At 35.7% G+C, this 25,754-nt stretch overlaps 1 protein-coding gene across 1 annotated transcript; it reads left to right on the forward strand.

Moving 5' to 3' along the window:
- Nucleotides 1-43: 43 nt before the first annotated feature.
- Nucleotides 44-24,031, forward strand: LOC102803452 (uncharacterized). Its single transcript, XM_085504611.1, has 12 exons — nt 44-217; nt 1,119-1,192; nt 10,490-14,262; nt 14,311-15,320; nt 15,504-17,204; nt 17,715-17,874; nt 18,086-19,309; nt 20,299-20,425; nt 21,175-21,349; nt 22,606-22,669; nt 23,061-23,160; nt 23,614-24,031. Exons 2-12 carry the CDS (start codon nt 1,163-1,165, stop codon nt 23,731-23,733), a joined length of 8,484 nt encoding a protein of 2,827 aa, XP_085360737.1. The 5' UTR covers nt 44-217; nt 1,119-1,162; the 3' UTR covers nt 23,734-24,031.
- The last annotated feature ends 1,723 nt before the right edge of the window (nt 24,032-25,754 follow it).

The following is a 25,754-nucleotide window of genomic DNA, read 5'->3' on the forward strand; positions in this document are numbered from 1 at the left end:
AAGTATTATGTAAATTCTTTTGTTTATTTTAAACAGCGCCTCATTTGTATTCTCGCGTGAATTTGTGAGATATTCACTTGCAGTCTTCGCAAGATGGCGGTGATTCAAAATTACGGTTGTATTTATGTTGATGCGATGGCAGCGTAAAAAAAATTCCGTCTGGAAGGTCCTTACTACTGAGAAAAAAATGGGGAGAGGGATTCTTTGATATATATATGTAAGTATCATTTTCTTTATTTTGTAAGGCGCTGCAGCTATAATTAACTGCTTTATTCCTTGATAATTGTCAGCTTAAATTCGTCATGTCAGATCATGACTCCGTCGCCCGTAATTTTAATTTATCCAATGTCAAAAAGCGAAGAAAATGAAATCGCGTATTTAAAAAAAAAAATTAAATTCACGGTAGAAGCACTTTTGATTTATTTTATATTGTGATCATGTAGAAACTCACTGTCTGCCTAAATATAGCAAAGTTGGCTACCCTATAACCGACACTTCGACTGAAGGCGTACGGTTTACACCGATACCATGGGACGTGTTCTAGCGAGCCTCGAGCCGAAGACTCAGCGTGTACTATGTCAGCATGATAATCGCATGACAGACTCGGGGTTTTCCGTTATATCTCTTAGTATCTTTTTTTATGCGTCGCTATTTCATGCCGTCCCCGTTACGCGTTGTAGACATGTGTTGTTTACCAAATTCGCGTTTCAGTTTATTTTGGAACCGTAAATACCATTAAAATAATTTGACCTACATTTTGTTTCCGCTTCACTCTCCGTCTCTTCAAATATGCAATCAACATTTCTTTCGATGTATTGGAATTATATTCATATTCATTATTTATTGCTGTATAAATTGTTATATATATATATATTGTCATCAACATCATTAACATATTCTGTATTGAAGTTAATGTTTATTTCATACTAGTTCCTCACAATATTTTCAATTGTCGACAGTATGTATTTATAATTTTTCAAAAGAATTGTCTCCGAGCATTGTTTCCTCCTTGTCTGCATACTAATTTATTTGAATGAATCATGTTAATATCCTAGCCTTCACCCAACCCATCGAGATACTAACCAGATTTTCTCCGTCTTTTCCCACATGCTGCTCAGAAAAAGGCTCCTCTTTCTTTTTGTGTGACATTACATTATTTGTAATGTGTCTCGCTTCAGTCATGGCTAAACAGGTAGAATTTTTTTTCTTAGTTGCATGTCAGCATGTTACTTAATTTTTCCATGTACTAGTAAGTGTCATTTTCACACTAACATGTGTGCCTACAAAATCCCATCACTCGGTTTAAAGTATTATCGCTAGGGTTATGGTTTTTCTAGTAAATCAAACCTTCTTGCTTCCACAGCTGAGTCGGGATGGCAAAAGGCTCGACTTGAATAAATGTGTGATTGTATGTTTTATTGTGCTTGTAGAAGTAAATACATAATGCATACTTAAATTCTGAATGCTGAAAAATTTCTTATTTTTGTTAGCTTGATAATTAACAGACGGTGCTCAAAATAAAAATAAAAAATCCCCACAACTTGATTATCACCTTGAACTAGATATAGTCACAACTAGATTATCACCTTGAAATTAAAGTGCCTATATTTGTGATTTCTAGGGGATTGTTTTATTCACACATATACCAGTATCTTTGTTTTGTTGTTTTTCACACTGTTTGTGAATAGTGTGATTTAACCGTCAAACTTTGACGTGATTCAGCAAGTATGTGACATGTCATAACACGATTTGCCTGTAAACGGCACTCGTCACCTTGTCCGTGAGATAAACCCCCACAATATCAAAGATTTATCCCTCAGTTTTAAGTGTCGCAAAAAAAGTAATTTGTCTTTGGGAGAAATACCAAAATGAGTGAATATACGAGTACCTGTAATTTAACGTTTAAATTTGTTGTGCAGTGTTTCACTAAAACGCTTAACAAGTTTCTCTCAATAGTATTTATTCATAACCCACTAATCATTATGTCAACACCACTTTGAAGTAGAGATAAAACCGTTCTACGTAAATACCAGAGATTATTATACGAATAGTAGGTCTTCCCGACACCAATCAGTGCAGTGCTGTGTAGTTCTTACATGTAGAACAGTAACAAAAGAAATCTGCATAACAATGACATTAGCATAATAATATCGCATACTTGGGGAAACCTGTACCCGTGGTTCATTCTTTGACAATTTGTAGAACTATACGCATACCGTTTTAAATTCCTCTGACTCCCAACTGTTGACTAACCCCGGTCATAATATATAACTCACAGGTCAAAGGTATGTTTGCTTATCCCATTTGTGTATGTTTTATGTATTTATTTAAATTACAAGTACTGTATTTGATTTATTTATTGAGTTATTATACTGGTACATTTGTATATCACTCTCTTTTATTGAAAGTACTGGGGTAGCTACTCACATGTTTCTGATCTTATATTAAATATGGTATACCTATTTTTAAATTCACATAAAAGTACATTTATGGATTATGAAGTTTTTTTAATCTTCTTAATTAATCTCATTTGAATAAAGGAATAGATCTTGCAAATATCTAACTAAATTGTAATCTAGGCTCGTATGTAATGTGTGAAGCCAAAATTTACAATCGTTATTTTTTCAAATACCAACTTTTGCATTTACTCTTGCTTTGATTGACTATTGAATGCGGTCATGTCTGAGTAGTAAACAATATAACAACGTGTAAACCAATACTAGGGCGATAGAGTACGTAGTTTATTCCAATTTATTCAAGTTGTCGACTACGCGTACTGACACACATTTTTCCTTCCAGTTACACATTGTCTGTGATTCATTCTGATTTTCGTTTTGTAAATGTACGCTTAGCAAAGTATTACACTGTAACCTCAATATAATGAACACCTTTATAATGAATTTCCTGATATAATGAACACATAGCATGTCTCCCACTCACAACAAACCCAATGTATTATGAGCTTCATTATAGTGAACATTTCACTATAACAAACTAATTGTATGTCCCCCAAAGAGTTCGTTATAACGAGGCTACAGTGTATACTACTAATCACTTGTCAAAGTACGTCAAGCCCCATGTTCAGGTCACATACACATATTGTTTTGAGGAAATGCTCGATGGGTGTAACATATTTCATGTTGCAGGTTTATTCACTATTAATATTTAATATAATTAATATTTTAATTTATATTATGCATTTAACGAAATAAGAGAAACTGAAACCTGGCTAATAATTAATCTCTCTACAGTATCTCTCTGCTTTGGGTTAATAATTCTCTCAAGCTTTAAATGTAAGGAACGACTGAAATTATTTTGTCTATGTGTACTGGGAAGGTGGGATGGGGTATCGGTGTCAGATGATGGTCAGGTATACATACAAAAGTCAGTTTATTTTGATCGAGTTTTTGGTGTACATCAATATAAGTACTAATACATGTACATACCTCATATTCATAAAACATTACAGAACAGAGTGTTGACACCTATGATTATAGTTTTCAATTTGAAGCCCATTACTGGTGGTATATGTACCAGCAAATTCTAGGTCACTGTTTGTGTATAGATAGTAGGCAGCAAGGTTTAAGTACATGTTGTGGCTGGCATATTTGGTGAATATGCCTATGTCATTCATGCGTGGTGTGTTTATATACCTTCATTCAGTGACAATTGTGCAGTCAACCTTCACCAATGTTAGTGAATGACTTTAGGAATGCATTCTAACATAACTGCATTCTGACAGTTATTAAAGTTCATTTACATGTATAAACATACCGGTAGATGTAATATTATTATGCTTATGCAAAATACAGAGATACTGCTTAGATATATCTGTGATCAAAATAAGTCTTATTTTAAAGATCCAGTGAACAACAAAATAAAATTATTGTTTTTTATGCGCTTCTTTTAGAGATGTGCTTCTAATAAGGCAAATATGGTTTTAACCAAAGATTCATGTGGGACAGGATTAATATACTTGGAAAATGTATCCACTTCATGTACTCAGACCTTCATACATGTGAGATTTAAAATTTGGAATTATTAACATTTTTACCACCAGACTTTCTCACCCAAATTTGATATATTTTTTTTTATATATTCTTCAGTTTTTCTAGAAATGAACTCGAATTTTGAGTAAATTTTCAGTTATTTGTGTCCCAATTTTCTGAAGGAAAGTGCAGACTATAAACAAGGCTATGTTTTGAATTTGGGATTAAATTAGGGAACTGGTCAGGAAAAGGTTGAAAAAGGTGCAAGGTACACATGTGGCTGATTGAGGTATTACCGATAGTCAATATGTTTGTAAATAACAGAAGGTATGGGACTTAATTATTAAATTAGGGAACTGGTCAGGAAAAGGTTGAAAAAGGTGCAAGGTACACATGTGGCTGATTGAAGTATTACCGATAGTCAATATGTTTGTAAATAACAGAAGGTATGGGACTTAATTATTAAGTTAGGGAACTGGTCAGGAAAAGGTTGAAAAAGGTACAAGGTACACATGTGGCTGATTGAAGTATTACCGATAGTCAATATGTTTGTAAATAACAGAAGGTATGGGACTTAATTATTAAGTTAGGGAACTGGTGGTGAAAAGGTTGAAAAAGGTACAAGGTACACATGTGGCTTATTGAGGTATTACCGGTAGTCAATATGTAAATAACAGAAGGTGTGGGACTTAATTATTTTTTTATAACCATACATGTATGACTCTATGTTTTCTCATTTTGTACAACAAAGTTAATTTGGGTTCAGTAGTATTTATTATACGAACTGAAAAATACAAAACCAAAAATACAGCTTCACTTTAATTATGTGAACTTAGAAGGGTTGTGGTAAATATTGTTTTTGAAAATCAAAACCTGATGCATGCTTTTATTTTTATTTAAATTTTTTTTTTACCTGCAAATTAATTTTTCTTTCATATTTTTTTAAATTCTGACAAAATACCCCCCTCCCAAAATGCTGCGACTCTCAAGTTATTAAGTGATACGCACAGATTCTAAAAACATTAATATTCATCCCTTTTACTAACATTAATTTCCAAGATAATTTTTATCAATAGAAATCTGTTGTCTTTTTATTATTAAAAAAAGACATAGAGTATCTGGATATGATATATATTAGAAATCTGGTACATGTATCTGTCTGCTTAGATTAAAAGTATAATAGGGTGTGTCTAATACATACATGTGATGAATAATAAAAGAAGTGTCTCAAAACTCTGCACAAGGAACACTGCATTACTACTGATATGCTATGATGACTTTCAATAAAGGTTTATACTATGGCTGATACTTTACATGCAGGCATTTGAAGTGTATTGTGTTTTTCCAAGCTGCCACGCCCACCTAAAACAGCTGTGATGGGATATTATTCTATTTCCCTCTGTTGGCCTCACGCATAGAGCATATGTAAAATGATAGCATCCTGTACCTGAGACTGGTTAAAACATTTTTTTCTTTTAAATTGCATAATTTCAGTGCATTTTTAAAATCAGTACGTGAACATTATTGATTTTCGCAATGCTAGAATGATTAAGACACACAAATATGTATCGAAAATTCTGGGGAAAAAAAATACTGAAAGAATTGCATTGTATGCTTTCACCTATATTGAGAATGTGAAAGCTGAATATAATTTAGTGATGATAAAGATTATGTATTTACTACATTGAGTGAAGAAAACCACGTTCACCTTGAGGCTTTTTCAGAAATTAGTGATTATTTTATACATAATTGCATTGTAATTAGCTGCTCTGGTGATATATCTCAATTTCTTTGATGGAGTTCCACGCTTTCACATCTTGAATGTTGACATACGTAATATACCTTACCAAATTCAATTGAAATTTGTCTTCTCGAATTCTGTGACCATAATTTCTTTAACCTTTTCACCACCAGACTTTCCCGCCCAAATTTGTCTGCATTTTTTTAATTATATTCTTCAATATTTCAGGAAATGAACCCTAATTTTGGCGCCAACTGACAAAATTTGAGTTAATTTTCAGTCTTTACTCAAAAATTTGGCTATTTTTGTTCTAATCTTCTGAAGGAAAGTGCAGACTATAAATGGGACTATTTTGTGATGAAAGTGGAAACTGGTTGTGAAAAGGTTAAAAATAAGTTCCCATAAAAATTGACACACAAGAATAAACCTTTGATGCTTACTTTGATGAGGTTTTATGCTGACAAAATCATAATAAATATAATCATTTTTGGTTCTATTATAATTTAATTTGTAACCTTTGACTCTACAGGCTAATATAATGTGCATAATATGCAATAAAGCGTGAACTATCGATATACAGTATGAATAAAACAGAAATCACAAGGATACTACACAGACCGGTTGTTTGTTATATGAAAATAACACAAATTAGCATTTAATAACATAATAATTAATAATAAGATACAAACAAAAGCTAATTAACATTAGCAGCTGACCTGATTGATGACAGTTATATTATTAATGACAACTTGCAATTTGCTAATTTGCATAAAATAAAAGAACTGTAACTATTTTATGATGATATAATTGCTAACCTGTCGTCCTGAACATTCAGTGCTCTCTGTTTGTACTGTGAATTAAACTATCTACATGTACAGCTGTTGTGCATCACAATGAATTCTTCCCATAGTATCTTGTGTATCTGATGAATATAAAATTTGTCAATGTGTTGTCATAGTTACATGTATTGCTAAATTTAGCCTCGCTCACCTTGAGTTAACAGATATGCACGGTTGGAATATGATAACACACAAGTATGCATGTCTAAGTGGGATACTATAAAGCCCCTAAGTAACTCAAGTTGTAATGTTACCTTTTGCACCATATTACATACATGTACATGTAGACAGTGACATGCAGAAGTATGGTATGGTTATACACATGCAGGCACATGTGCTCTATTCGTAGATTTCATTCATATTTAGTATGTTTCACTATGGTGTGATCAAGTTTGTAACTTATTTTAAAATATTGAACTCAGGCATCTTTATCATTAACACTAAACACTGCTAAATTGAAATACTTAATTATTTTTTATTAATTATAAATAATTAAATTATGTCTGGCCAGGATTGAATTAATTTTATTTCAGTTATTTATGATTGCATCTCGTGCTAAGGTGACACATTAACTTGTATTTTTTCCATAATGTGAAATTAAATTACTCGCAATAATATAGCTATTTGGGGTAATGCATGGTTTGTAAAATATATTGTATTCTCACATGTATGAAGAAACCTGATCAATGTGCAGAACAGGGTTATAGCCGAAAATGTGAAAGTGCCTGTCTTAAAACTTTATCAAAATATAAAATACTACCCAGGAACACTTGCTAGTCTGTATCCATAGACTTATACCGGTACTTATAGTCAATTTTTTGTTGGTTATTTATGGTTACTATATAATTTACAGATAATATTCAAAGACAATTTGACAGGCTTGGATAGATTTAACCTGTCAAATGCATTTTTATACCTTTCTAAAATTTGGAGTACTTCATTTCCGGGGGCTGGGATGAAAGAAATACAATCGTCCGAAATAAAAATATTTTGGATGTCAAATAAAAAATGTACCAAAATAACTTTGTTTGATATAAAAACAGTACAGTATCATTAATAATTGTAAAAACAAGCATTATTTTGGTAACAAACTAAGCACTAGCAATGTTTGCTCTCCCTGATTTACTTTCACAGGTAACTTGAAGTACAAGCACCATTATCAATGTTGAACAGTTGCTAGTTCTGTCATATTTTGAAAATAAATTGCATATTTTTTTCCATATTTTTTTAGCTAATTTTGATTAAGACCTGTAGGCAAACTATATGAAAAATTTGATTCAAATTTGAGAAATTAATTATAGCTAAATAAATAAAAAAAATGAAAAATATTATGGCAAATTTTCAGCGGGGAAAATTATGTCATTCAAAAGATTAAATATTGACAGATACATCAGTTCATGTTTTAATAATTGAACTGTAAATTATGTAATCTCAAATATGCAACATGCATATTTTGTAATAAGAGAAATTTGTATTTTTACAGGATTTTTTTAATATATCAAATCAGTTTGTTCATGTTTGTGAAGTGGTTTGTTGAATTGGCATATGATCTCTTTGTGTACATCCCCTGTTGATATAATCAGGAAAAAACGATGCATACATTATTATACATGTATCTGGTGATTCTTTTATTCCTGTATTATCATCATTCATATACTGTAAAATACTTTATTTTCGCTTAGAATTATTTTTCGCTATTTTCGCTGAAAGAATGATTCAATGAAAATAAAATCCAGCGAATATACATTTTTTTCCTATTTTTTACATTCAACTCGTCAAAAATCAGTGAAAATAAATTCCATTACAAAACACTCAAAAAGTGTTGTTTTTTTTTCAGCTAAAATAAAGTATTCTACAGTATGTCAACATATGTTGGGGTGTTTGTCGGACAATCTGGTGCCCCAGAGTTAGCGTATTAAATATTGTGACACATTCAATATTAATCTTTTGCCCTTATGTACACTGTTGAGATTATTTTATTGTAAAACCCAATTTGAGATTCGTTACCTTTACTATAGTGATTACTATAAGTACCTTTGTCGTGTTCTTGTACCATATTTGCTCTACTAGTACCGCACATGCTTTTGGCTCCTCACTGTTAGTAAAATTCATAAAGAACTGCAGAAGTGATAATTATATAGTAATAATTATATAGTGAATAAAATACAATCAGCATCTATGAGTTTAAATGTTTTAAATCTATATTCAAATTCAAGCTCTATAAACTTTTCTATCATTTACATTTATCCTGGAATTAAAGTAGTTCCAAATTTGCTCTGTGAGAAACACATTTAGGCTGAGAAAAAAAAATATCTCTGTTTCCGCGCGCTTTATTTTGAACTATGCACCTCGGATGTTTTTTTCTTTCTAAAGCATTCCAAAATGCCCTTGTACTCGCACTTGTCTCAAATTTTCCCTATTTTAGCTCAGTATTAAAAAAAAAAAAAAAAAAAATCGCCTAGCCGCCGAAATTTTAAAATTTCTATGAAACGAGAAACAGAGAATTTTTTTCCCAGCCTTAGTGTATGTGACTGACCTGTGTAATGATTTTAATATAGCCTGTGAGTTGGTATACTTACATGTAAAATCCCACAACAGCAATAATTATTGGTATATCAGATAAAAGACCTGTACACATGTATTTTTAATAATGACAAACTAGATTTTAATTAGTCTTTATTTTGACAAATATTGGACGAGGGATTGCTCCTTGGGTTTCTGCCCTAAACGACAAATGAACACACAAAAAAATGGTGGGTACTGTAATCTGTCAGGGCATTTCATGAGCAGATAAAATTTCAAAATCTTAAATAAATTGCCATACCATGTTCCTTCTATTTGAAAAGCATCTCGCTTTACTGCCTGGCATTGCATTATCTGAACTGGATTGACCCACTTATGATACTTTTGGTGGTTCACACCACTTAACTTGGTTAAATGAACTGCAGTATTTGTTGTAAGTAGGGATACATTTATCCTTGCTTTATTCGTTTGTAATGTTAAACTCTTGGGGTATTCAGTATGGCAGATCTTAATTTCAGATGTTTTAATGAACTTAAAGGGGGTATATACTGGTACGCATTTATCAGTATATTTTAAAGCGGGAGGGTCGTTACCTGCACACATGCGAGAATTGAGTCCCAAGCGATGATAACAGCACACGCTAAGAACGCAAAGGCTGATGGGTAGACACTTGTTTGTGAACAATGATACGCTATGGCCACCTTACGCATGCGTAGGTGACGACTACCCTGCTTTAAATAGTTTGAATTTTGCAAGAGACAAATATTCGTGAGTCAGTGAGAATCGCAAAATTGCAGTAAAAATTTCTTAAAGGGTTCTAAATGTATGACCAGAGTGCCAGCGACTTTCATATTTTATCTTTGTGAATTCTATAAAATTTAGAAATCCCTCAAATTTCTGGCAGTGAAAATTAAACGATTGACAGTAAATATGAATTTGTGTGGGGTTCAACCCTCCTCCAACCCAGAGACAGTACACGTACATATTATTATCATTTGTCCAGCTATCAGAAAAACTTGTGCATGCTTGTTTATAGATCACACATAATGGTGCATTCTAGGGGAAATGTTACCCTGTAACAGTTATAATATATCAATTTTTGAACTTCAGTGGTAATTGCTAACTAAAATTGAGCATGCCAAGCTATTAGTGCTTGAATGAGTGTACTAGTTTGCATAATTATCCTGGACCATTTAGTGTACTGGTAGTACAAATCTTTGAGTGCATTTGAACAGCGCCCTCAGTGTCAAACTCAGGAAATCTATAAACTTTAAATACACAAAGTAGTATTTATTAATCTTCAATTTTTAATTTCATGAGATTAACTAAAATTGAAGGTAAAATGGAAAAAGCACTTAGTTCCGAATAAAAATAAAATTGTTTTTCAATCTTTTCAGAGTGATGATTGGTATATCTTGGAAGAAGAGGTGACATTAGAGACTGTTGATGTCGATATTTCAAGTTGGCATTTTGTTTGTAACAAGGATTTAATGGAGTCGCCAATTGATAAACCTTCTGAACCTAAGCCCTCAAACGAACTTTCAGAATTTTCAACGTTAGATGAATTTTCTTCTCTTGAAGAAGGACCATTATCACCACCAGAAAAGAAAATGAATGTGTCAGAACACGAAATGAATATTGCTATTCCTGTTTCAACTGATGCCGTAGGAGTTTTAGAAGAAGACACTCCAAGGTTTTCTGAACCTGATACAGAGGATGATAGTTTTGTGATACCACAAGTGCAGTTTTCAGACAGTCGAGATTCAGAACATCCTGTAATGAGAAGCTTGATGATTGACAGTGGTCAAGGTTCCTTAGTGGCTGGATTATCACAGGAAGAATTTCCTGACATGTCTTCTGAGGATGACCATTTCTTGAGTAGTAGTGACGTTAGTATACCAATGGGTACAGGTACTTCTGATGAGCAGACAACTACAGACACAGAAAGTGGTGATAGAACTATGCAGACTGTGGTTGATATTAAGTCTCAACCAGCTGTGAGTGAAGCCATAGCTGAGATCTCTTCAGACTTTGTTAGTGGAACTTTTAATGTTTCACTTGCGCAGCATCCTATTGATGATGCCAGCACACCAAGAAGCTTGGAGGAAGAATCCTCTCCTGATTGTTCTCCTCGTATGCAACAGCAAATGCATGATGGGCATGTTATCAGTATTTCAGGCAGGAAAGTGTCTGAAGAATCAGCATTGTCTGAACATTTACTTGAAGATGATGTTCCTTCCCCACAACCTTTGGAAGTAGTGGAAGAACTTTCACAATACCCAATTGAGAAGACAGCGAATGACCAGTCCGAAGCTAATGCATTTGCTAAAACTGACAACGTTAGATCAGAGGAAATGTTCCCATTGCAACAGGAACAGACTATTACTGTAGATGAAGATATGGTAATGAAGAGTGAGGACATCAAAGATAATATTGTAGTTCCAGATGATGAAACAATTAACTTCCCACAAAATAAAAGTACTGTGAGTATGATAAGTGAATCCATGGCTATGTATGGCAAAAAACCTATGCACTCTTCAACACCGTTCACTGCTCATTCATTTGACCCAATTGCTAAGATTCAGTTGCCACCAGAACCTAAAGAAACACAACCAACAATAGTATCAGCTGAAATCACCATATCTGCTCCACAACCACAGTTGGAGCATGAAGATGCTACTCATTGCAAGGAAGAATTGACTGTACCTGCAAGTGTGTCTGTGAAGAAGAATTCAATGAATGGTTGCAAAAGAGAAGGTGCTGCAGTCGAATCAACACCAATTCTTGAAGTTTCTACTGAATCAGAGCAGAACTCTACTGCTTCTATTGAAGTTAAACCGTCCTCATTCTACATTGAGTATCCACCCGAGTTACAGAGTGGATCTGCTGGTGATTTTGAAGAAGATTCTACAAGAAAAAAAAGTGTGCAGATAAAGGACAATGTTGATGACCATGTTTGGAGCGGGATACAAGATCAGGGTATAAGAGCTAGGATTGAACAGGCCACACATTCACTTGGTGAAGGAGATCGTGAAAAACATCCAGCAAAATACAGCTATAGCAGCTACGTCAGTCAAGATTCACTTGCCCGAAGAGTAGCTCTACTTCTAGGAGAAGATGTTGGTGCTGAAATTGAAGGAGAGCTAAGAAGACAATCAGATTCATTCAAAGAACCAGAAATTGAAGCTACCACTGATGACTATAGTTCACTAATGGAAACTGGTGAAGAAGTTGGAGGCGTCATTTTATCTGCACAATCAAGAGAACCTATAAAGCATTCACTTTCCATGGACTCCTACCATGAATTTATTCCTCCTCCAGAGGAATTTGATGAACCCATCAGGCGTACATACTCTCCACCTGCTTCTGGGTCTGATAGTGGTGAGAGTGCAGATAGCATAAGTAGAAAAGTTGCTCAGATTCTTAGCCATGAAGATTTAGTAGATGATTTTAGGTTCAGAAGACCATATTCACCAGCTGGGTCAGATTCTACTGGGACGACAGATAGCATGGCTCAAAATGTTGATTATTTGACTCATAATGTGGATTCCCTGTTGAATATCATGCATCTGCAATCTAGAAATGATGCTGAGGGTTTTGATCTTCCTGATCAAACTCCCTCACCAAGTACCTTATCTGAAGCAAGCACGTCTAGTTCTGTTAAGGCTATAATAGAGAGAATTATGTCCAAACAGGCAAGACCAGAGGGTGATATTTTTAATGGAAGTGGCTTTATAGACGTGAGTCATATGTACCAGCTTCCGGACAGAAGCTCACCTGCTGGCTCTGCTGACTTTGATGATGATTTTGCTACTCAAATTAATGGTACAGAGACTATAATGTCAAGGCCACAAGAAACAGTAGATGGGGAAGTAGAAACCATCAACCAGAATGCTTCACTGAATAATGATGCTGAAGAACCAAAATTAGAATCTGACAGAGATGAAGATTCGCCAGACTCACTCACAGAAGGTCCAACTCTTTCAAAACAAATCTCAACTCCAGTAAAGATGAGAACTAAACTTGCTAAAAGTGTTTCCTCTCCAGCTAGTTCAGCAAGGTTTTCTCTGCATGATGATGACGATGATGATGAGGAAGAGGCTGTTGCTCAGGCTGCAAGACCATCTGATGACCATTTTGGAGATCAGCTTTCAAGAAGAGTTTCGTCAAACATTAGTGGCACTAGTCTTCAGAGTGCTGACTCTCTCCATAAAAGGGTGCAGGTATTGTTAGCCAACACAGCATATGTAGAACATCATCCTCAAACATCATCTCATTATGGTATTCCAGATCCTGAAACTACTCCAAGGGATTCAAACATTCCTGATGGTGGGTATGAAGGATTAGAAATATATTATGGTAAACTTCCTGACAGCCCTACTCGTAGCTATAGGGGTACTGAGAGAGCTAGAAGCTTAGAGCGAACTGGTCGACATTCTGATGAAGCTACACTGTTCAGGCAAGGTTCACCTCATTCATCACCACCTTCAAGAACAACATTAGAGAGACCTGCTACAATTGATTTACCAATGGATTTTGCCCGGGGTGATAGACAGAGATCGTTAAATGATTATCCAAGCAGTATTAGAGATGAAGAGAGATCATCTCTGACAGCACCTGTTGGGAGGAGTGATGTAAACTATGAACCTGTGACACGTACTGATCCAGAAGGTAGGAGTTCACGTGGAGACCCAGTATTAAGAAGAAGGATCGCAGCTAGGCTCTTGGATGATAGTACCGAAACACCTCCACTGATGACAAGTACAATGAGAAGTCCTCCAAGGAATGAAGCTGCTAATAGATTATTGACCAATACAACTGTATTCTCCACAGTTTCTACAGAATCATCTCCATCTTATGTCAGTTCATTTGCTGATTTCCATATATCTACTAGTGGACTCAATACAGAGACAAGAGATCGCCTAATAGACATGCCTATCTCAGGCAGAACTAGTAACACAGGGGCAGAGCTTGTATATGGAGTGCTACCCCCAACCAGAACATCTACTTCATTTCATGGTATAACATCAGAAGGTGCTTCTTCTGCACCAACCTTGGATACCACCACACAAGGGCATGATGAATCTTTCACCTTGGCTGATCGTGTACGTAAAATTCTTGAAAAAGAATCTCCAGTTCACCATGCCTCCCAGATATTAGATGAAGTTGAGTCTGGGGCTCTCATGGAAACGAGAGACGAACGTGACCATTTACCCAGAGCAACCTCATCTTCAGTACCAACCCAACAAGGAGTGTCGCAAATGGAGAAACAACCCAAGACTGTCACAACCCTACAATCAGGGGTTAGCACAACAACTTCCCTGCCATATTCTCCAATATTGGCTACTGGTTACAAACCATTCGGAGCTTCTGACTTTGCAAAGAATCTTATTTCAACACAATTACAAAAAATGTCTGAGAACCGGTTTGACCAAAGTATAGAGCTAAGGCAACAAGTTACTGGTATTATTGATAGGCACATGGTTGATCCATCTGAAGTAACAAGTGGCACTCCACAGTTCAGAAGGGAATCAAGAGAACGAACTTACTATGAAGAAAGAGCTGATGATTCCACGGCTACAGACGATGTTGTTCGCAGAGCAATTCATGATGCATGGACAGTGAGGGATTCTCCTCCAGTTACTCCAAGACAGGTAGACTTTGGACTTTCAAGACAGCCAGTACCATCTAGAGAAGAAAGGGAAGTCCCTCTTGGTGTTGAAGAAAGAGACACACTTTATGGACTTTTACCAGCTTCAGCCATGTCTTCCACAAGAACATCTCCTACAACTTCCACTGTGAGAACCAGTTCTCAAGATTCTCATCCACCAACCAGCTTTACTACCACTACCTCCAGAGAATATACTGTTATGCACTCTAATGGTACTGGACCACTTGATACAGGTGGAGCCTTTACTTTCCGTAAATCTCTTGGAGAGCCAAATACAGATTCCATTGGCACAAATGACCTACCCATGACACTAAGCCTGGCTAAGCCTCTAGATTCAGAGAACACCCGATCACCAACCCCAACTAAGCCATACTCTGGCTCTTCAACAGAGAGAAGTGTTGATTCAGCTTCAGTTACCCCACGAACGAGTGGTATGTCATATAGACCATACAGACCCCATGGAAGTGCAGACGCATTCCACATGTATCTTCCAGAACATGAAGATACTGCCTTGTCTCCTGGTCGGAGTGAAACCACTATGGAAAGTACACACTCAGGTATCTATAAATTCTATTTTGTGATGTCATGTTGGGTGTGAATTACACCTTGCTCAGATGATTAGATCACAAAGTTGAGTTACACTTATACCCTGGAAATACTTTTGGTTGATATTTTGATTATTACATTGTTTAATATTTTGGCACTAATGTCAAATATGATATGTATCTTTATTCTTGTAGGCTCTGATGATGCATTTGGTCCCTATGTGCCACCCGATTCGCTTGGAAGTAGGCAAGACCTAGTAACCAATAAACATCCCACTGGAATATATGGTAATCGCAGCGAGAAGAAAAAACATGTCTGGGATGCAGCTCAAGATGCTAGCTTACTAACCAGCAAGATAAGCGAGAAGAGTTTTGAAACAGACCAGTCTATGGAGATCCATGTAGTTCCTGAAGATAAAGATAGCAGCACTGACAATCTAAGAACAAAACCTGTCCGATCATTTATTGATTACCCAGATGATCTGAGAAGTAAGACTCCAGATGAAGCTGCAAGTAAACTCCGTTCCACACCAGGTTCGACTGGAACGTCTCCATTGCGACAACAATCTGGACAACGTACACACGATTTTAGAAATGGGAACTTTTCGTTAGGAACTGATATTTCTGGTTTACCCGCAAGATCTTTTATTGAGTATCCTTCAGATTTGAAAAGTCTGAGTGAAAATAGTTTCACAGTAACACCTGATAAAGGGAAAAACAATGGTGTGTCTCTACCAAAAGAGTCACCGAGATCTATACTAAAGATGTCCCCAGTAAAAGACAATGTTACGCCGAGACAAGCTGGAATGGAATCCAGAGAGAGATATCTGCATGAACCGTTTTCCATTTCACCCAAAAGAAGTACTGTATCTCAGTCTCCAAGCTTTGTGAGTCATTCGGAAAGACCTTGGGTTGAAACACAAGCACTACAACGATCATTAGGCAGTCGTTCCAATGAAGTGAGAGATCTTATTGTAACAGGTTCTCCAGGAAGAAGATTTGATGGAAGGGACAGATCTCCAAGTCAAGAGGGTGTTCCAAGAAGTGATTCCCCAATGTTCAAACCAAGCTGCAGTTCTCCTGGAAGAAAAAATGGAAAACAGGAAAAACTTACAAGTAGTGAAGGTGTGAGAAGTGAATCGCCAGTGCACCAACCTTCCACAACAACTTTTGAGGTAAGAGAATCTCCTGTTAAGGAGCATAACTTGCATTCATCTCGACCTGTTGGTGGCAGTGGTACTGAACATGCTAATCAGAAGCATTCTGCTGGAGTGCAGCAAACGACACCACTGACATCATTTGGAAGAACTATTCCAGAACAACCTCACAGAAGACCAGTTATTGGCAGAGATCAGACTCTTCAGACACGTGAACAACAATTCCTGCCTCCGCAGGCAAGACATTCTCCTTTTGAAGTTGATTATGCAAAACTGCCTGATCAGCCAGTAACATCTTTGCCAACTAGAGACTATGCAACAATGCCGTCAATGCAAAATAGAGCACTTGTGGACAGAAGCTACTCGCATGTACCTGATAGAGTTAGCCCAGATGTCACTGGTGTAAATGTAGATGATGTGGGCAGCCAGATAAATGATGGTTACACAACATGGCCACCAAGAGGTATAGCGAGAAGAAGTACAGCTCCTTCACCCACAGTTCCTACAGTTCCAGAAGCACGACCACTCCCTGTGCCAGAGCCGAGCCCAAGATATAGCAGGCAAGTTTTGCAAGAGATACTAGAGCAGGAAGACAGAGACGCGCAGAGACTCAACGACCTGTGGAACAAATTTCAGGAAATGGTGTCGGTGAAAGCTGACGATACCGCGTTGACAGATAGAATGGAAAGATTGGCTAGCCTTATTCAGAATCCAGTTCAGCATACAGTTAGATATGCTGGTAAGTTGATGTTTAATTTATGAATTTCAGCACCACAGAATATAAACTTGCATAATTATTTCCAAAATTTTGTAAGACCTGTAAATAATACAGAAAATGGAAAATTATGTTAAAATAGTCGGATGCATAAAAATGTTAGTGAAAAAAAAATTCTTACTTACAATGTGTTGTAAAAAAAAACCTGCCAAAATGTACAATATTCACCCCATACATGTACCCGTACATTGAATAGTGATTACATTTTGCATATACGTCATTTACCATGTAGTTTGAGATATATTGCTACATCACAATTACAAAAACATGTTAAAAAAAAGGCCGGACATGAATAATAAAATAAGTATACAAAAAATAAATAATTTAATATATATTTAAAAAACAATGAAAAAATAAGCCCAAACGAGAATTTTATTTTAATCAGATTAACTCAAACCTAGGTCAACAAAGTTTCTCCCATGTGACTATTAAACCTAATTTTTTCTTCATTTGATTTGATAATTCCTTTTCCAGAGCCTCAAGGATTCATGGAAATAGATTCTGACACTAGCACAATGAGTTCATCGAGTACACGTGGTAGACAGAGAAGAAAATGGCAGAAACATCATCAATTTGTGCCCAAACTAGAGTCGGTCGAGGCAATAGAACCATATCCTGTTCAGCCCATGTCAAGGTATGTGTCTGTAAAAAAAATAATCATTTTATCAGAAGTGGATGTTACAATGGATAAAAAACAACCTATACAAATTAGTGTTTCCGAGGGAAAAATTGGCCAATTTTATGATTATTTCATTAACAGCAGTATTACGCTACTCAAGTCGATTTCATTCACAGATTAAATTGGAACTTTAGTTATTTTGAAGCTATTTACTATTATGTTGTAGGTATGAGGAACCACCAACTGCAAGAAGTGAAGATAGCTTCATGACTAACGACACATTGACGTCTGAACGTGTTATGAATGTTGTTAGACATGTTGAAGGTACTGCACCCATGCCAGTTCAACAACAGAGGAAGCCGACAACTGGACGTGAAGCAAGGCGACCAGAACAGGAAGTACGTCGAGCAGCACCGATGAGAACTACTACAGAACCTTCAATTGATGCAAAACGAATACAGGAGATACTTGCTGCCGAGGCATCACACAGTGAAGACCCGAGTTCTCTTACTGATGCTTCGATGGCTTCAAATATGAGCTATGAAACTGAGCGGCTCTACAAGATGCTGGGGCCGAGAGGGGTTCGTCATCTTGGTGTCAAGTTAGCACGTCTGCAGAGACAGATTGACAAACAGCGAGAACGTCACGAACGGCACCAGGCTAAAAGAGTTGAAAGGCAAAGACATTATGATAAACAGAGAGTGTTCGAAAGTGAAAGTACTTTATCAGCAGAATCCATTGACACAGAAAGGCTTGTGCGGGCATTTGGACCAGAACGTGTCAATATTTATGCCTCAACGCCGGTGCCATCCACCGGACGTACTGCCGAATTGCAGGAATCTGAAATGTCTCAAGCTAGTATTACGACTGAAAGTACATTAACAGAGGAGCGTGGTAGATCTAGGCCTTGCCTCACAAAGGTTAAGAGTAGAGATGATTTTGATGTGAGATATGGGTCAAGTAGCGAGACAATCTCAAGTGAAAGTAGTGTGCATTTCAGTAGGAATAAAAGAGCGCGGTCATTGCATGACATTGTGGGTGAAAAACATTCTGATGCTAGGGAGGTAAAGGCTTATCAACGAAGAGTTAAGGAGACTAAGCCTGTAGAACGCAAGAAAGTTAAGCGATTTGAATATTTTGAAATTGATGACGAAGGTTTCAAAAAGCCTATTAAGCCAGCTGCAAAGAAAATGAATGCAAATACAAAAACAACTGATTCTGATGATACTTCAACTAGAGATATTGGTACTACTTTTCCTTCTCCTGATGTGAGAACACGTAAAAAGAAGGGTGGTACAGCGTTTACAGTGACACTTGGTACGCAGACCACACCAAAATCTGGAGACAAAGAGAAACCTAAAAGACCTCTCAAAGTATTAGACAAACCAAAGCTTGGAAAATCGAAAATATTTACTCCAGAGATGCCGGATTCAACAGAACCTGTAAAAATGTAAGTTAATAAACATATTTGTGCTTGTTGTACTGCCTCACAAAAAAAAAACGTAAAAGGCTGCCTGATGCTCAAACCTTATTTGCTCTATTAGAAGCACATCTCCAATAGAAGTGTACATACACCAAAAAACTGCATTTCTTATGAACTGGATCATTATATGACTTTATGGCTATTGACCTACCTGTTGTACATAAGCGCATGTGCTATTGAAGAGCAAATATGAAATCTTAACATTCTTACAAGCACACCAGTACAGACAAGCAGCCGACATTGTATGTCGCTTGCTGTGCTATGTATATATCAAAGATTTCTAGTGCGAGTGATTTAATTTTAATTTAGTCATCACACAAGTGCATTTAGATTTTGTATAAACAAACAAAGGTATTTACACATGTTGTATATGTCATCAAACAGGATGTGAAGCAACGCCTATGGTGATTTTAACACCATTGTCGATGCGCAGAACATCATTTGAAAATCGGAGTAAATGCTGACATTTTAAACACCAACTGCATTACTTTGCTGTGATTTTCAGCAATTTGTTGTGATTCCCAAACTACAACACCACAACCAGGGGTTTTTTGTAGAAAAAAATGATGTATCTATCGCCATTGAAATATTTTTGAAGTAATTTTAGTGTATTTGGTGTCCTGACACATTGTCAGCTGGTGTTTCACGGAGAAATATATATTTGAGAAAGATTTCATCTCGTACGGCAGCACGGAAGTGCACGGCTCAAGAAATATATTTATGACTTTTGAAGTTCAATCAGCAATTCAGTAAGAGGGCCCCTGCAGAGAGTATCAGGGCACTGTGCCCCTGTTCCTCGGTTTAAAAAAAGACCCTGGCAACAGTTATACATACCTCTGTCAAATTGTTTTCTGATTGTGAGAGGGCACTGTGCTTATATTACCTGTCCTATTTAAAAAAAAAAAAAAAATATGTATGTGACTGTTATTCAAATAATTGTTTTGTTTTGTTTTTAGACGCCCGGCTCCACTTGCGTGGTTTCAACCAGTGGTTGCTTCAAAACCATGGGAAGAAGAAAAACCAGCAGAACCAATACCATTAAAAGAAAATAAATCAGAAGAAGAGAACAAAAAATCTTTACAGGTGAGATATTGTCATGTTACCATATTATTTTGAATGTCCATCTTGCAAATATTAACACTTTCAATGACAAAGCCAACTTTTTCTCACATCTCACAAAACAAATCTATATATCAACTTTTAGGCCATATAATATATTTAAAGGGCAGTGGTCATCACACCACCCATGTGCGACATTTGTGTTGATAAACATAGATTTTCTCATAATCCAATGCGCTCTTCTAATCGAAACCACAAGGCACGGCTTGCACTGATTACCGCTGGTGATTTCTTCAATACCTTACAATCACCTAGAAAATTACCTAATTAGAGCATAGTAACCTCTCAGTTTGTACTCATTGATTTGTTCAGCAGTCAAAGTTTATATGAGAACCATATCTCATGCATGCATTTTAATATTTTTAGCATTTTGAGTTTTATTCACTGGGTTTTTAATTCATAGATTTGCCAATGCGTTCTGTTTTAATTCCACATGTTGAAGTAGATTTAATTAAGCAGATTTCACTTATCATTCAATGCATTTACAAGTACTACTGAAAACTTAGTTATATAAGCGCATATGTCCCCTTAATAATATTTCTTTACCTGACCACTAGAGGGCGTTTAGACCCAACTGATATTGGGAAATTATGTCCATTTATCGCTAATTCAAAATTGACAAAATAAATTATGAATATGGCATTCAAGAAGTTGAACTTGTACTGTCTTGACACGTTTGGATCAATGTCGTCTTGTTTCTAATCACATGACAGGATGCTTTTGAAGAAAGAAAGAATCAGTTTATTTCCAAGTCGCGGGAACGTGTCAAACATTTACAGCTGGCGGCAGAGGAACGAAAAATAGCTGCACATTATGAAAGAGAGCGATTGAAATTATTTGAAGAAAACAGATTGAAAAAATACAGTCCTAATGTTCATCCATTAAGTGGTAGGTATCTTTAGAAATAATATTCCTGGCTCGCTTGCATTCACAATATAGAAAGTATCTGTATCTTGCATTTCAGTAAGTTTAATGAAAACCAATATGGTGGAAACTGATTACTCATGTGTTAAGGAGCTTTCTAGGACATATATGTGACAATATTAATGAAAGTCTCATACTAATAATGTTGCGAAAATTCTGTAGATAATTGTTTAGTGAGTGAATTAGATCTACTTTTTCTTTTCTGTGGCTTCTTAGTGTGTTTTGAATAGACCATTTTCCATTCACTGCGAGAATCACGTGTTATGCGTGAAATCGAACGTAAAAACAGGACAAACAAAGGTCATAGTGTCGTAGTGGCGACAAACATCGCGTGGGATTCAACAAACGCGAAAGTATTTTGGGGGACATTTCCATGCTTAATAATGTGCTGTCCACAATTGATGATGGGCAATTTCGATTAAGTGAGGGTATTCGGAAGCAATATTCCTCTGTCGAAGATCGGCCGGTCGATGTGAGCTACGAATTAAAGAAATTCGAGTTGAAAATCAAATCGTTCGATTTTTACAGCAGACGTTCGACGCGCGTCTTTCATGCATCTCGCGAGATCTCGCAATTGTACGGAAAATCACCTATTCAAAAATGTTTATTTCATGAACAAAGTGTTTTTGCTGAATAATTTGAACACCACAGCAGTTACAAATGTATCTGCCACTGTGTTTCTGTTCACTTATCTGTTTGTTCGAATCATATTTCGTAAATAGTTAATCACATTATGTAATGCTTATGTTGACGTCATTTGTCCACGCCTTTGCCTGGGTTTTCCTCAAATTCCACCCTCCCCCAGTGGCTATAGACAAATTACAATATCATGAATTACTCTGTATATCGAAAATCATCCTTTAATAACAAAATTTTTTACACATATTTAAGTATTGTTTAATATGTGGTATATTTCATTAATTGCCAAATTGCTGAACATTTTACGAATTATATGTATTATTAGCCTTCATATGGTAAAACTATTTTTTCTCTTTATTAGCAGAAGCTCAGATTGGCATACTCCTATTTTTCAAGTTTCTTGAAATAAAAAATGTCTCATACTTTTGAATCTACTGTACCATGTTTGCATTATAATAGGAAGAACAGCGATCAGGACACATTACTGTCATTGCAATGAAATCATTTCATAGTTTTAGCAAGGGGACTACAATAGCTCTTCAGATCAAAAACTTCATCATTCCTCTGTTTTCCAATTATAGATAATCTTCATCAACCAAAAAGAAGACAGATGTCTAGGAAGGAAATGAAGAAACAGACTGAGAAGTAAGCATTCCATTTTGTTTTCTACGGATCACACAAAGCAAAAATGCAACTTTTGTAGTGGATTCTAACTCACATAAAAGATGAGAGCATCTTTAAATACTGGCTTAGTGGTAAAAGTGGACAAGAAAACTATTTGTCAGCAGAAAACTCAAATGGTTTCTTTTCTGAAGCTGTTTTCTCTCTCAGCTGTGTTTTAGTCACAACAAGATGGTCTTGACAATCAAAACTGAGACTCTTTTCTCATTGCCATCAAATAAATAAAGAATTGTTACCATGAGTAGTAGTTCGAACGTTTGAAAAGTCACAGACATTTGAGATGCCAACACCTAACTATACTTAATATAAATATTTATTTATTATTAACGCAACTCATGAATTTGGTATATTTTAGATTGTACAGTAAACTTCCTGAAGTTGTTAGGAAAAAGGAGGAACAGAAAAAACAACAATCTTACAAGACCAACCGACTCAGAGCTCAAATCTACAAACAGGTACGACCTTTGGTGACATTCCTCTTCAGATAGTTATGATGGGCTAGCTGGTACAAGTTTTTGCATTAATCTGAGGGCATAGTGTTTGTACATCGCCATCGTCATCATCATCGTTAACTTTTCTTGTGGTCATCAGTCTTTTTCATTCAATCTTTGCTAAACTTGTATATAATTATTATAGGAATAACTATAAAATCTTTGCTATGTATGTTTTTGGTATTCATGCAATTTTGATACGATTACATATATTTTCATCATTAATATCTTAAAGTGTGTTCTTATGCTCCCTTCATTCCGGAAATACTACCCTACTATGACTCTGACTCTGACTCAGGGTTTGATGAGGGTATGTTTATTTTTGTGTGTAACACTGGTTGTATGATTCATAATACTTACCCAACAGCTCTGTCTTGTTTCCCTTTCTTTTCATTGTTAATAACTAACGTTACCTAGTCTGGACGGCCAGTCTATATGGCTTATGGTAATGGTAGAGGGAGACCTAGGAGGTATAGTGAGAGTAGTGGTGGCCAAGGTATTCTATATTATAATCAGCACATCTGTCATTTTATATAGCACCCCTTTGTTGTGAATGGTTTCATTCTTTTTGATGTTTTTTTTTAATATTTTTTACCGCATGATCCCTTTGATGCATGTTTTTGGTTTCTGTGTTCTGTGCATCATCAGGGGATGGGAAAGGAGGGGAGGGAGCGGCGGAGAGGTGTCTCAGGACTTTTGTTGTTGTCAGTTGTGTGTTGTGTACTGTAACTGTATTTTAGGGTAGATGGTCAATTTTGAAGTAAAGGTATCTCAATGCTATATCCCGCTCTGAAAGATCAGCATTTTGAAATTGCAGCTATGAAAAAAAAAAAAATCAAGTTCAAAATCAAATTCTATTTTTGTGGCAGAAAAATACCTATTTACGTCAAGCTAGATGTCAAATACATGTATGTGCTGTATGTGTCCACAGAATACTTCTGCATTCAATGTTTATTTTGTATTTTGATTATTTAATTTTGTGAATCACTTTTTTTGCATGCGTTCTAGGTATGTTGTGTAATTCAAATCCATCAACAATTTCAAATAAGAGAATTGCAGATGTCATCACTATCACGTTTTCACTCCAACCACTAATATTACGATTGTACTACATTTAGTATACATATATACCCCAAAAAATGTTAATATTTAATTCAGTATTTTTTTCTTATTCCGTTTTTACAGAAAGTCCTTAAAGAGTTGAACAATAAGCCATGGACAGGGATGCCGGTTCTGTGAATATCTACACATCTGGGTATATTCTCCATAATCTGCATTTCTCCAGTTTGAGATCTGTATCGCCATATTTTGTGTGACCAATCAGGATGCTGTTAATTTTCACCATTGTGCCATTGTGATTGGCTGGTTATAATAAAGTGAATAGAAAAGTGTGGAATATGCTATTACAAATGTATACTTCAGTGGACCCACCAATCAGTGTGAGACACTGTAATTTTGCATTTATAAAGTGTCTTAATTATTGATTTGAGTAAAATCCTAATGACAGTGACATTTGAATTTCTAGATATATCTGCATATCTGTATTAATTACACATAAATGACTGATATGTGAATCTGTATTTCAACCTACATGTAGTTATGTTCATGTAACATAAGGTTATTCCGAGGATACAAAATGTACCTCAAAGTATTCATGAAGACAGTACAGCTGGAGTATCGACCGACAAGCAGCGGAGTGCATACTTTGAGGTATTCTCGTAATAACCTTATTATTATACATCTTTTCCTTTCAAGGATACATCATAGGAATGCCGAAATCAACAAATTTTAGAACAGAATCAGCAAACTTCTTTGTGTGGAGTCCGGTCAAACCCTGGTGGCAGCCATGTTTGATTTTATTATTAGAGGACACTTACGCGCGAAATCATTCCATATTTGCAATTCGCATTTCCTTTTATGGTAGGATAAAAATAACCTGTAAAATACCGCAAAATTATGGCATGCTGTAACTTATGGCATTACGGTGACAGATGTATAATAATAGCATGTGATAACTGACATAATATATCGATTGTCAGCTAGCAAAAAAAAAAGCAGAAGCATATGAAAATTAATATAATTTATCATGTCGCATATTTACTTACTGGATAATTGTGATTTGTCTGTAGATTTGACTGTATATAAGATAATTGAGCCATGCTTAATATCTGCGTACCTTTGTGTTTCCCCAATTTGTGTTGTTAAATAGTGATAGTGAAAATCTTGTGTGTTCTAATTCCATTAATGTTCTGTCTAAAAATCCGATTAATGTCCAGTTTAATCAACACAAATGAGATGTTCAGTTATTTCTGATTTAACAAGTTTTTGATAGTGAAAATCTTTTAAGGTCACAAAAAGCATTATTTTAAAAGCAATTTTTCTTTTGTATATGCTGTACTGAAAACTACAATGCCAAAATGCAATGAAAGAAAATGCCAGCTATGTCCATGGTGTATTGGCAACTGCTATGTTCCACAAAGTGCAAACTGGTGAAGTATTCAGAAATACTCTATATATCTATATCTCAACAACTATGCATGCTTGACTCGTAGTTTATC

Source organism: Saccoglossus kowalevskii, chromosome 10, assembly GCF_978046115.1.
Source record: "Saccoglossus kowalevskii chromosome 10, keSacKowa6.1, whole genome shotgun sequence".
Lineage (NCBI taxonomy): Eukaryota > Metazoa > Hemichordata > Enteropneusta > Harrimaniidae > Saccoglossus > Saccoglossus kowalevskii.